We start from the raw sequence: 13,648 nt of genomic DNA on the forward strand, positions 1-13,648 counted from the left end.
AGAGTGACCTATTAACCAGCATGTCTTTGGAGTATGGACGGAAACCAGAGCACCTGCAGGAAACACACATGCCCATGGGAAGAACATACAAGCTTTCTTAGAGAGGACACTGGAGTTGAATTCCTAACTCTGATGCCCCAAGCTAACTGCTAAAATTTTAAATTTCAGCATTTAAAATTATGCGGGTGACTCTACATTGGAAACAAATTCATTTCCCACATCGAGGGTCTCCACCATACAGAACAGCATTAAAAGCCTTCCCTCAAATCAATCTTTGCAACAACTCACTGAAGAAAAACAAGATGAAGACAGCCACGTCTGTTCACAATTTTTTTATTGTAAAACAAAACCAAATGTGATTTTCAGATACGGCATTGATCCAGCACCACAGATGACACTGTGTGGGCCATGAGGTATTGCAACATGAGTACATCTGCTGTCATTCAATAGGATACTCAGCAAAAGAACAGTCACAATTTCCCACCCCAACACTCCACTCCATCGTCCACGGCTCCCAATGCAAGCAGTTTTGATTGTCTGAGAAACTGAGGGGATTGCATTAAGAAAAAAAAAAATCAGCTGATATACAAAAAACAGCCTCGTTTTCCTCAACCCCACTCCCCAAAAAAGACTTGGAACAAACTCTCAATTGGCCAGCAGGGTGAAAAGTTTGAAATGGACCTCAAGGTTTAAGAAACGACTAGACCCTGGAAACACACAGCAAGCCAAGCAGCCTCTGAGAAAGAGGAAAACCAGTTTACATTTTGGCTTCAGGCCCCTTCATTGAAACATTAATCGACCCAATGAGTGCTTCTAGCACTTCCAAATCTTTATCCACCACCCCTACCCTCCTACATTTCCACCACTTGCAGTTTGTTTTTAATCTTGAGAAACATGCTACCATCAAATCCACCCAAAGCCGAGAAGGCTGTTGGTACTTGTTTTAAGCCAATTAGAAACCAATGTGTCTCACCACAGGCCACAATCTGGCAAAGCGATCTTGGTCACTGACCTTCTTCAGGGACTTCTGCTGGGACGTTATTAGACCGGTCCCCCAATATACACAGTAGGTCTTTTCTCCTCTGCCCAGCCGGAGAACTGCTCCAGCATTTTTAGCACACACATAAAACAACGGAGGAGCTCAGAAGGTCAGGCAACATCTATGGAAGGAAACAAACAGTCTCATAGGAGGCCTGATGGAGGGCCTCGGCCTGAACCATCGACTGCTCGTTTCCCTTCATGGATATTGCCTGACCTCCAGTGTTGTGCGTGTTACTTCAGATTTTCAGCATCTGCAGAATCTCCTGTGCCTCCAGCATTTCCTCTTTAAAAACAGGCTTATTAAGGTCCATAAGTCATGGGCAGATATACAACTTTTCAGTAAAAGAATTCGTTTGGAACCTCGTCAATGGAGGAGCATGAGGCACAACTTGGGAATAACCGAGGTATCCAAAGGGAAGCCAGATACAGAGGAAGCGGTTAGATGAAACAGGAGTGGGGAAAGAAGTTAATTGATCTGATTTACAAGCGATACCATCTTTAAAAATTATTTATCTTCTTTATGCCAATGAGCTTTACCATTAACTACAGATCCTCATTGGGAGCCCCTGAATTTCAGTGAAACTTTGTCACATCATTTCAACCCCACCAGCAATTGATCAGTTGCTCATAATTCACTCAGTTCTTTCCAATAAAATGCCACAAGAAAATGAATTTCAAGGTAGTACATGGTGACATGCACACCTTGATGATAAATTTACTTTGAACTTTGACCTTTACTGTCAGGCATTTGTCCCAAAATGTCAAAATGGTTCAAAATCTCAGTGACGTCCACTGCACGTGACAAAGAACACAAGGCTCTTAGCTCCACCCAATCACTGGAGTGCCTTCCATAAAATATCAAAAGATTTCAAATTAAACTTTTCCAAAAGTTGATAGAACATTTTGCAAAAATCAGTAAACAAAGTGAGGGATGCAAGCCTTGTCCAGAATCTCCTGTGAATGTACACTCTGTGGCCACTTTATTAGTTACAGGAGTGGAACCCAGTGGAGTCTTCTGCCTCTGTAGCCCATTCATTTCAAAGTTCAACATATGAGTTCAGAGATGCTCTTCTGCACCCACTGTTGTAACGTGTGGTTATTTTCAGTTACTGTTAGCTTGAACCAGTCTGGCCATTCTCCTCTGACCTGTCTCATTAAAAAGTTGTTTCACCCACAGAACTGCCACTCACTGGATTTTTTTTTTGCTTTTTGCATCATCCCCCATGAACTTTAGAGACTGTTGTGCATGAAAATCCCAGGAGTTCAGCAGTTTCTGAGATACTCAAACCACCCTGACTAGCACCAACAGTCATTCCATGGTCAAAGTCACTTGAATCACATTTCTTCCCTATTCTGATGTTTGACCTGAACAACAAATGAACCTCTTGACCATGTCCGCATGCTTTTATGTATTGTTGCCACGATTGGCCGATTAGATATTTGTATTAACAAGGTGTGCCTAATAATGTGGCCACTGAGTGTAGGCCTTTGTTCAGAGTCTCCTGTGCATGTAAATCTCACCGAGATGGACAAGCTTTTGTGGAGCAGAGGGGAGAAAGGAAGACATGGTTATGTTGAGAGGGTGAGATTGAAAAGGCCGAGAGGAGAGCACCATGAAGCATTGACAGGAATTGGTTGAGCCAAATGCTTCAGTGCGATGCTACACAAATCCGCCCTACTTGTTAGGGTTACACACTGGTGGAGTTAGCCCTACATATACTGTCTACAGGTGCAATGGATTGGCCGATTGTGTGGAGCCAGAAGAACCTGTTGCTCATGGTTAAAACTTGATCAATTGTGGTACCACCAAGACAAAGCACCAGTCGCTCTTGGTTGAAATCCACCCAACATTGAGGAAAGTGGGGTGTTGAGGGAGAATAGTGGGATTCTTTACCTAACAAGGGCTAGGGTGGGGGTTTAACAGGGCACCATTCTCAAAAAGATCAACTGTTTACTCCCAAGACAGCATGTCAAACCACTTACACAGAACTAACATTTCTTTTTCTTTAAACAAAAAAAGACATGTTGCATTTTGGCCCCACGTACACCAGAACTGCCCAGAGGCTACAATTCGTCGTGCATTTTGCGGCCATCTGGTCTCACTAGCCGCCCAATGAAGAGGAACGAACCAGTGTTTTTGTCCTTAACCAGGAAGATGAAGGGGTGGTCAGCGTAGAACACCTCTGGGTTTTTCAGCTCCTCGCGGCTGTAGATGAAGGCATCGTACGGGTCGCCTTCAGTGGCCCATTCCCAAGCGGTGCCATGGACAAGGCTGGACAGGTACAGATCCTTCTTGCCCGAGATTTTGGACAAGTCCGCTTTGTTCTTGTCGACCGCGGTGGTCAAACCAACACCGCCCAGGTACTTCTACATTCAAAGTGAAAACGAAATTCAACAGGTCATGACGAGAAAACCAAAAGCCGAAATACAAGAGGCTAAAGATACATAGCAAGTCAGGCGGCATCCATGGGGAGAGAAACAAGACATTTCACGACATGTCAGTGATACTAAACCCGATTCTGACAGCTAGTATTCAAAAAAATGCTTGACAGAAGAATTAGTATCAAGCTGTTGAAATCGAACCCACATCCACCACTTCCGCTAGCAGCTTGTGAGTGAAGTCGTTCCCCCTCACGTAGGTTGGAGGGTTGAATTATCCACAGTTCTGTTCGTTGGTTTGCACCTCATTGGGAAAGGGAACACCAGGGCTAGGGATTTGGGGCCAGGCCAAAGCAGTAGGGCCCGAGCCCGAGAGTTAAACGAATCGACCTTTCGCCAATTTAAGTGCCAAGCCACATTAAAAAGATCAATGCCGAGGGCAAAGGATGAACCAGTGTTCAGTTCAATACTCTGTGAGGTTCACTCACCTCAGCACTGAACCGGCTCCGTGGCTGTGGCCTGTAGCCATTGGGCTCCTGGACCGACTTCACTCACCTCACCACTGAACTGGTTCCGTGGCCGAGGACTCACTTTCAGGGACTCTGCAGTTTAAGGCCAGCGTATTACTTGTTTAATTTTTTTTTTAATTGCATGACTTGTTTTCCTCCCCACCCCACCCCCCCCCCCACACACACACACAGAGTTTGACTGTCTTTGCTGTGCGGTTTTTTAAAAATGGATTCTGTCGTGTTTTTTTGTTTTGTGGCTGCCTGCAAGACGACAAATCTCAAGTTTGTATACAGTATGCATACTTCCTTAATAAATGTACTTTGAACTTTGAAACCCAGGCCTCTCCGTACCTGGAGCTGATGGCTGACCCCATAGTTGCCCTTCGGCAAGGAGATGGCCACTGCCCGTTTCTTTAGCTTGCTGACCCAAGCGTTGATCTGTTCCTTGGTCAGCAGCTTCTCGATTCTGTCCAGGGACTGCAGTTGGAAGGGCATGATGAAGATCACACTGGAAAGTGAACGGGACAGCTCCATCTCCAGCACAAACACTTGATTCGCTTCATCAATGTAGAAGTTGTACAAGCCTAAAGTGCAGAGACCCAAAGATAAAACACTACTCAGAACCCGCAAGAAAGGAAGTTATATGCAACACACACAACATGCTGGAGGAACTCAGCAAGACGGGCAGCAGCTACAGAGGAGAATGAACGGTCAACTCTTCAGGTTAAGACCCTTCATCAGGCTCCCTCTGAGGACTGGAAAAGAGGGAGGAAGAAGCCAGAATAAGGTGGTGAGGGGTGGAGAGGTGATGGGTGAGACCAAGTGAGGGGAAGTGGAGGGATGAAATAAGCTGGGAGATGATAGGTAGAAAGGGCAAGGGCTGAAGAAGTAAGAATCTGATAGAAGAGGACAATGGAGGTGTTGCTCCTTCAACCAGAAAGTGGCCTCATCGTGGCAGTAGAGGAGGCCATGGACCAACTTGTCAGAACAAGAATGGGAAGTAGAATTAAAATGGGTGGCCACTGGGGAAACCCCACCTATAGAGATGGACAGAGACAAGGTGAATAATGATGCAGTTCCCTAATCTACGTGGGATCTCACCAATGTAGAGGAGGCCTCACCGAGAGCACTGGAATGAGAATGGGAAGTAGAATTAAATAGGGTGGCCACCAGAAAAACTTGTGTTTTGCGGTGAATAAATTGGATTCAGTAACATTTTGGGCTTCCTTCAGTACACATGCGTGGACATCTGTGCGATGTGTTCTGGACTTCCCAATAGATCTCCTGGTGAGCATTCAGCACAACCAAACCAAATAATAATTCACCAATCAAAAAAAGCTTTGGCCCCATTTCACTAAAGAAAACCCCAAACTTTTCCAAAGCAGCCACTCAAAAGTGGACACTGCCTCCCGCAGGACAGCACCTCATTAGCACTGGCCCTAGGAGACCCCATCTGAACTTGGTCCTGGGACCTTCAGGAGGAAGTCAAACGTACCGGTGCGGTGCATCATGCTGATCGCGATGGTTTCCGAGCGGGTGACCATGAAGCTCCGCTGGTCCACCATCTTGTGGTGAAATTTCTCATTCCAGTGAGCTGCAGTTAAGAAGAGAATTCTGTCAGTCCTTTTCCACGTTATCAGTAGTCGGCAGAGAGATAGACCTCATTGTGGCCCTTTACCATAGGACATAGGAGCAGAATTACACCATTCAACCAATTGAATCTGTTCCACAATTCCAGCGTGGTTGATCTATTATCCCTCTCAACCCCTCACCTGCCTTCTCCTTGTAACCTTTGACACCCCATCAACCTCTGCTTTAAATATACCCAAAGACTTGCCTCCCACAGCCACCAGTGGCAATGAATTCCACAGATTCATATCCCTCTGGCTGAAGAAATTCCTCCTCATCTCTGTTCTAAATAGATGTCCCTCTATTCTGAGGCTGTCCCCTCTGATCTTAGACTCCCCCACTGTAGGAAACATCCTCTCTATCCAGCTTTATGTATCTATTTACACTTTATTTGACTATTTTCTCTGTAGATGCAACACCATGTTGTTCTCCTTTTTACCACTTTGATGTACCCATATGTGGCATGATCTGCTGAGATTGCATGCGGATCACAGAGAAACAGCTTCACCAGCGACAGGCAAAATGCTGCAGGAACTCACCAAGTCAGGTAACATCTATGGAGGGAAACAAATTGTCAAAAGTTTTAGGCTGAGACCCTTCATCATGACTGAATGCCAAATGTTAATTCCCCTCTATAGTTGCTGCCTGACCTGCTGAGTTCCTTTAGCATTTTGTGCATGCTCCTCTGGAATTGTGGAATCTCTTTGTGGGCTGAAATGCCTGTACTGTGCTGTACTATTCTGTTCTTTGTTCTTCTGTTTATAACTTCACTGGCAGAAGGATTGGTCACCAGGGGTCATGGTTTCTGGCCAAAGATTCAGGAGGTAAGAAACATTTGCCACCAATGCATTATGAATTGTGATCAGGGAGTCTCCCAGAAAGCTTTGGATTAAAACTTACTGCAGACTTGGATTGCTATTTGGGAGGGTAAATGTTTACCATACACTAGGGAAACAATGCCGGGCCAATTGGAAAACTCTTCCAGATGGATTTAACCATCAGGAACAGTTAATATTGTACAACCATCAGGCTCTTAAACAAGCATGGATAGCTTCACTCACCTCAAATCGGAACTGATTCCACAACCTATCGACTCACTTTCAAAGACTCTACAACTCATAGAACATTACAGCACAGACCACTCGACCCACAATCTTGTGCTGAAATTTAAACCTATTCTAAGATCAATCTAACGCTTCCCTCCTACATAGCTCTGCATTCCTCTTTCATCCACATTACTATTTGAGAATCTCATTAATGTATCTGCCTCTACCACCACCCATACCTACCTCTGAGATCCCCCCTATACTTTCCTCCAAAACAAAATTATGCTCCCAATTAGCCAGTTCTGCCCTGGAAGAAAGTCACTCTTCTCAGTATTATTTATTTACTTTTAAATAATGACTAGTGTGATTTGTCCTCTTAACTAGAATATAAAAGCAAGGATGCAATGCTAAGGCTTTATAAGGCACTGGTGACACCTCGCGGAGTATTCAGCACAAATTTGGGCCCCTTATCTAAGAAAGGATGTGCTGATATTGGAGAGGGTTCAAAGGAGATTCACCAAAATGATTCTAGGATTTAAGGGCTTGTCATATGAGCAGCATTTGATGGCTCTGAGCCTGTAATCACTGGAATTCAGAAGAATGGTGGGGGGGGGGGAAGAGAATCTCATTAAATCCTATGGAATGTTGAAAGGCCTCGATAGAATGGATGTGGAGTGGATGTTTCCTAAGGTGAAGAAGTCTAAGACCAGAGGACATAGCCTCAGAATAGAGGGATGTCATTTAGGACAGAAATGAGGAGGAATTTCTTTAGCCAGTGGTTGGTGAATCTGAGCAGTTTGTTGCCACAGGTGGTCGTGGAGGCCAAGTCATTGAGTATATTTAAGGCAGAGGTTGATAGATTATTGATTGGTCAGAGCACGAAGGGATACGGGGGCTGAGGGGGAAATGGATCAGCCATGATGAAATGGGGGAAGCAGACTCGATGGGCCAAATGGTCTAATTCTGCTCCTATATCTTATGGTCTTAAACCCTGGACATTTGTTGGTCTTTGTTAGTAGTTTTCAATAGTCCAAGTATTTTTTTTCCATTTTCCTGTAAATGTCTGCAAGAAAATGAATCTCAAGGTAGCTTATGGTAACATGCAGGTACTTTGATAATAAATTTGCTTTGAACTTTTGAGTAAAATACCAACTGCATGGACCTACGTTTGAAGAACATGGCATTGATGATCATAGCTCCATCAGTACTCTGCAGGTCCTTGATGATCTCGGGAAGCTTCCCCTCTGTGGTCTTCGCTGCCCACTCATTGATGGCCTTCAGGGCGCCCTTCTTGTCCCTGAAGTTGACCTTGGCGTGCCCAAAGTTGTAGTGCTTCTTGCTTTTCTGCACAAAGTCCTCGACGAATTTCACCGAGGTGGGGCCGTAAAGCTGGCTGCCGATCTTCCAGGTGCCATTGCGCGCAGTAGAGTTACTGACGTCTGCCAGGAGCTGGGAGACAGTGAGATGGAACTTGTCATCTGGCACCTTGTCCATGTCGAGCAGAGCCTTTGCCTCGGAGGCGGTCGGGCCGGGGCCGCTGAGTGACACTGCTCCTAGGAGGGAGGCGAGCACCACAGGAGAGAGCAGGATGTTGCTGGTGGCCTTGTCTTTGGCCATGGTGTGGTACAGGTTCAATCCCAGCTTGACACTGGCATCCGCCAGCGTGGCCGTATGCTCACTCGGTTTCTGCTCTGCAGCCGAGACTGCGGCGATCACCAGGCCGAGAGCCAGCAACTTCACCAGCCACATGGTTCCAGTGGTCAGGGACAGAGTAATCCTGAAAAACAAAACTGAGCATTTAAGATAAAGATTAGCTTTAGACGTCACAGGCACATCAAAACCCTATTAGGTCAAATCAACTCAGCCACGCCAGCGCCAACATAACTTGCCCACAACTTACTAAACCATACGTTCCTGCCACTAATTGGCACCCCTTCATTACCACCGGTGTAAGTTTAACAAATAAAAATTATTTTTTATTTGTCACCATGTTGAAAGATGCAGTATAATGCATAGTTTTGTGTCAACGATCAATGCAGTCCCAGGATTGTTCTGGAGGCCCGCAACTCACTAACCCCAACGCTAACTGCAAGTCTTCGGAATGTGGGAGGAAACCCCACATGGTCACGGAGAGACTGCACACCTTCCTTAAAGACAGTGGTGGGAATTGAACCCACGTTGTTGGTGCTGTAGTGGCGTTAACCACTGTGCCACCATTCTGCCCCTGAATGAAACGTTGGAGAGTCACTGCCTTCACCATCTACTTAGGGCACCAAGTTGGAGGCTGCCTACACCGAATGTGAGGTGTTGCTCCTCCAACCTGAGAGTGGCAATAGAGGCAGCCATGGACCAGCACGTCGGAATGGGAAGGGGGAAATTAAAGTGGGTGGCCGCCAGCAAATCCCCCCTGTTGCGACAGATGGAGTGAAGCTGCTGGATAAAGCCAAGCATTAGTGAAGGAGCTTCATCAGCCCTTTACCATCTATCACCTTCCAGCTTCTCATTTCATCCTCCACCCCCTCCCCTACCCACACACCTCTCTCATCTGGATTCCTCTGTCATCTGCTGCCTTGTACTTTTCCCCCTCCCACTCCCACCCTCCTATTCCGACTTTAGCCCACTTCCCTTATTGCAAGGGAGGGGTCATGGCCTAAAACGTCGACTGTTTAATCCTCTCTATTGACGCTGCCTGACCTGCTGAGTTCTTCCAGTATTTCGTGTGTGTTGCTCCGGATTTCCGGCATCTGCAGAATCTGTTGCGTTTACTTCTACATTAGGGGTTCTGCAGAATCTAATATCCTTATCCAAGAAAGGATGTGCTGGTATTGGAGAAGGTCCAGAAGAGTTTAGAAGAATTGGGGAGTGGGGGGGAATCTCATTAAAACCTATGGAATATTGAAAGATCTAGATCAGGGGTTCCCAACCTTTCTTATGCCATGTACCAGTATCATTGAGCAAAGGGTCCGTGGACTCTAAATTGGGAGCCCCTGGCCAAGTTAAGAGTGGAGGTGGAGCAAGTATTTCCTATAGTGGTAGAGTCTAGTACTAGAGGGCACGGCCTCAGAATAGAGGGATGTCCATTCAGAACAAAGATGGGAGGAATTTCTTTAGCCAGAGGGTGGTGAATCTGTGGAATTCATTGCCACAGATGGCTTTAGAGGCCAAGTTATTGGGTATATTTAAAGTGGAGGTTGATAGATTCTTGTGTGTCAAAGGATATGTGGAGAAGGCAGGAGAATGGGGTTGAGGGGGATAATAAATCAGCCATGATGGAATAGCAGAACCCTCTTCTCATTGCTACCATCATGTCGAGGTACAGGAACCTGAAGACATACACCAAGTGTTTCAGAAACTGCTTCTGCCCATAAGACATAGGAGTAGAATTAGGCCATCTGGCCCATCGAGTCTGCTCTGCCATTCAATCATGTTGATCCTTTTTTCTTTTCCTCCTCAACCCTAGTTCCCAGGCTTCTCCCCGTAACCTTTGATGCCATGCCCAGTCAAGAACCTATCAATCTCAGCTTTAAATACACCCAATGACCTGGCCTCCACAGCTGCATGTGGCAACAAATTACACAAATTCACCACCCTTTGGCTAAAGAAATTTCTCTGCATCTGTTTTAAAAGGGCACCCCTCTATCCTGAGGCTGTGCCCTCTTGTCCTAGTCTCTTCCACCATGGGAAACATCCTTTCCACATCTACTCTGTCTAGGCCTTTCAACATGTGAAGGGTCTCAATGAGATCCCCCCCATCCTTCTGAATTCCAGTGAGTATAGACTCAGAGTCATCAAACGTTCCTCATATGATAATCCTTTCATTCCTGGAATCATCCTTGTGAACCTCCTCTGAACCCTCTCCAATGTCACCATCCTTTTCTAGGATGGAGCCCAAAACTGTTCACAATACTCAAGGTGAAGCCTCACCAGTGCCTTATAAAGCCTCAGCATCACATCCTTGCTCTTGTAGTCTAGACCTCTTGAAATGAATGCTAACACAGCATTTACCTTCCTCACCACCAACTCAACCTGCAAGTTAACCTTCAGGGTCTTCTGTACAAGGACTCCCAAGTCCCTGGGCTTCTCAGATTCCTGGATTTTCCCCCTGTTTGGAAAATAGTCAGCACATTTATTTCTAGTACCAAAGAGTATGACCATGCATTTTCCAACATTATATTTTTCATTTGCCATGTTCTTGCCCATTCTCCCTATCTGTCCAAGTCCTCCTGCATCCTACCCATTTCCTCAACACTACGTGCCCCTTCACCAATTTTTGTATCATCTTCAAGCTTGGGAACATCATCTAAATCATTTATATACAGCATAAAAAAAGTGGTCCCAACACTGACCCCTGTGGAACATCACTAGTCACTGGCAGTCAACCAGAAAAGGATCCTTTTATTCCCATTCGCTGCCTCCTGCCAATCAGCCAATGCTCTAACCATGTTAGTAACTTTCCTGTAATACCATGGGCTCTTAACTTGGTAATCAGCCTCATGTGTGGCACCTTGTCAAAGCCCTTCGAAAAGTCCAAACAACATCCACTGCATCCCCTTTATCTATCCTACTTGTAATCTCCTCAAAGAATTCCAACAGGTTCGTCAGGCAGGAATTCGCCCCTCCACCATCAGATCTCTGAATGGACAATGAACCCATGTACACTACCTCAATATTTTTGTTTGCTCCTTTTTTGCACCGTTATTTTTACATGCATTTCTTATTGTGATTTAGTTTTAAGTATGTTTTGCAATGTACTGCTGTCGCAAACCAAATTTCACGACCTATGCCAGTGATATTAAAGCCGATTCTGATTCGCTCTCCCTTTCCGGAGACAATAAACAATAGTTTCCCGTCCCCTTCACCTCCGCCAACTGTGGAATGTGACTTCAATTTACAACAGTGGTTTATTCAGTCGCGACAGAGACACACACACACAGAAAAATCATTGCCCTGAGGGATCGAGATTCTTTCAGTCGCAGCCCGATTCGAGTAAGGTGTGGGAGAGAGGAATACTGTACATCCGCATTCTTCAAAATAATTCTCCAGATCCAGATTCTCCAAAAGGTTCAATGTTTGGACGTACACATGACAAATCAAGCTAATCTTTCTTTAGATGCACACGCCAGAAGTAGATGGTCTAACCTTGAACGTTTGTCTAAGTGACGGTACCTTTTGTCTCTGCCATTCTGAAATAAAATTATCAAGGACCGGGCGACTTTCCCCCGATGAAACCGAACAAGTAGCCGGAGCAGATTTTATTGTCTTAATGGTCAGAGACCGGAGTAATCACACAATCATTTTCGTTTTATAATCCTGCGGTCTTCCGCCGGTCTCTCAAATGTAAATAAACTCCCTCAATAGATAACTGGCAGGTCAGCTTTTTAGAACTACGCTCCTAAACTGCAATTCAAAACATAAAACTATAAGGGATGTAGACTCAATTGATAACTTTAAACACCAGCTCAAAACCTATTTATTTAACCTTGTTTTAAACTTAACATCTTTTTCTTTATTTTGATGTTGGCACTTTATCCCATTGTAAAGCACTTTGAACTACGTCGGTATGAAAAGTGCTCTATAAATAAAGTTATTATTGATGGAGAGAAAATGAAAGATTTTTTTCGCTCCTCTAACTTTGCGGCTTCAATGAAATCTTAAGTTAAAGAGTACAGTATTCGGAGAAACCCACCCAATCAATGCACAAGTACCGGGAAAAGAGGAGGGGGCAAGGAATTAGCCAATGGCAGTTGCCAGAGTAGACACATTCTTCCAGAGGTCTGGAAGATTCCTTAACCATTTCCCCACCCTATCCCAGTCTCTACCACGTAAGCTAGAATTGCAGTGAGGTTTTCAAAGTCGATCCAATGAATAAAGAAAAATCAAGTTAAAAGACAAAATAAAAACTTTCCACAAATGAACAGGGTCAGAAGTTTAACTTTGAGAAATAGTTGGTGAAAGTTTGACAGAACTTCTGCAAAGTTCGCGATATACCGGTATATCTTTGTGACCCCGTTGCCGAGAGTTAGTTTTTTTTCTGCAATTAATTATTTGAACCTAAAATTCATTCCCATAGAAAAGACTCAATAATCCACGCTAGGGAGACCCAACAGACGAGGAATTTGAAATTGTCCTCCCCTTCCACCTCCTGGGCACAGTGCATGGAAGTCCTCCGGCGGCTACAGGGATCCAGGCTCCCGTCTGCAGCGATGAGGAACCAAAGTTACTGGAGTTAGCAACTGCCAGAGTAGAAGGCAGGGATCAGGCGTTGAAATTTGGCTCTCAGCTACTGAGGCTGGGAGTTCCTAGCCGTTGGAATCGACAATTCCCCGGTGCTACAATAAGTTCTCCAGTGCAGGAGTTGGGAATTCTCGGTTGCTGGGGATCAGGAATACTCACCGACGGGAATTCGAGCTCTTAGCTGCTCGAAACAAGACTTCCCCAGTACAGGGACGAGGGCTCTGGGCTACTGGAGTAAGGGTCTCACCTGTTTTTCTCTGCGCCTCTCGGCTCCTACTCCGACGAGAGATGCCTAAAGAATGGACCACCTCCTCTCGGACGACAGTTCCTTAAAGCGTGAACTGGGTAAATCTGGGGCGGATTCCACCCACGGAACTCGACAAGGCTTCCGCTGGGTCTCAAAGCCTTCAGATTCCAGTTACAGTATTGCCTCAGAATCTAAATCACTGACTTGTGTCGAAAATGTTGTTATTTTGCGGCATCAGTACAGAGCAATACATTAACAAATATAAATTACTATAATATATATTAAATAAGTGATGAAAACAAGAGGACAAAAATAGTGAGGTAGTGTTCATGAGTTGGTTCACTGTCCTCTTCCTTGATTGTAGTAATGAGAAGAGGCCATGAAGGATAGTGGGGGGGGGGGTAATGAATCCCACCTTTTTCAGCAATTACCTTTCGAAGATGTCCTCAGTGTTGGGGAGGCTAGTACCCATGCTGGAGCTAGCTGGGTTTGCAACCTTCTGATCCGGTGCAGTGGACCCTACACAGTAGACAGTGATGCAATCCATCATACATCTACTGTAT

The 13,648-nt window shown here is 45.2% G+C and overlaps 1 protein-coding gene across 5 annotated transcripts; it reads right to left on the reverse strand.

Annotated features, from left to right (window-relative positions):
• Positions 1-324: 324 nt before the first annotated feature.
• LOC134349785 (serpin H1-like) lies at positions 325-13,198 on the reverse strand. Of its 5 annotated transcripts, none has more exons than XM_063054655.1 (6): positions 13,086-13,129; positions 10,610-10,706; positions 7,771-8,381; positions 5,425-5,523; positions 4,281-4,513; positions 325-3,408 (listed from the first exon to the last, which is right to left on the reverse strand). In XM_063054655.1, the coding sequence occupies exons 3-6, from the start codon at positions 8,351-8,353 to the stop codon at positions 3,106-3,108; spliced, it is 1,218 nt and encodes a 405-aa protein (XP_062910725.1). In that variant the 5' UTR covers positions 8,354-8,381; positions 10,610-10,706; positions 13,086-13,129; the 3' UTR covers positions 325-3,105. The 5 variants fall into 5 exon arrangements, with proteins under 5 accessions (XP_062910725.1, XP_062910729.1, XP_062910728.1 ...); XM_063054659.1 differs by having other exon boundaries at positions 7,771-8,394; positions 13,086-13,100; XM_063054658.1 differs by lacking the exon at positions 13,086-13,129 and adding an exon at positions 12,998-13,016.
• Between the last annotated feature and the right edge of the window lie 450 nt (positions 13,199-13,648).

Source organism: Mobula hypostoma, chromosome 7, assembly GCF_963921235.1.
Source record: "Mobula hypostoma chromosome 7, sMobHyp1.1, whole genome shotgun sequence".
Classification (NCBI taxonomy): Eukaryota; Metazoa; Chordata; class Chondrichthyes; order Myliobatiformes; family Myliobatidae; genus Mobula; species Mobula hypostoma.

Coding starts and splice junctions, on each gene's coding strand:
- LOC134349785 (XM_063054656.1), bottom strand. CDS start 8,353: ATGTGGCTGGTGAAGTTGCTGGCTCTCGGCCTGGTGATCGCCGCAGTC. Junction 5,524..7,770: donor CAATGCCATGTTCTTCAAAC/GTAGGTCCATGC, acceptor TCTTAACTGCAG/CTCACTGGAATGAGAAATTT. Junction 4,514..5,424: donor CAGCATGATGCACCGCACCG/GTACGTTTGACT, acceptor TCTGCACTTTAG/GCTTGTACAACTTCTACATT.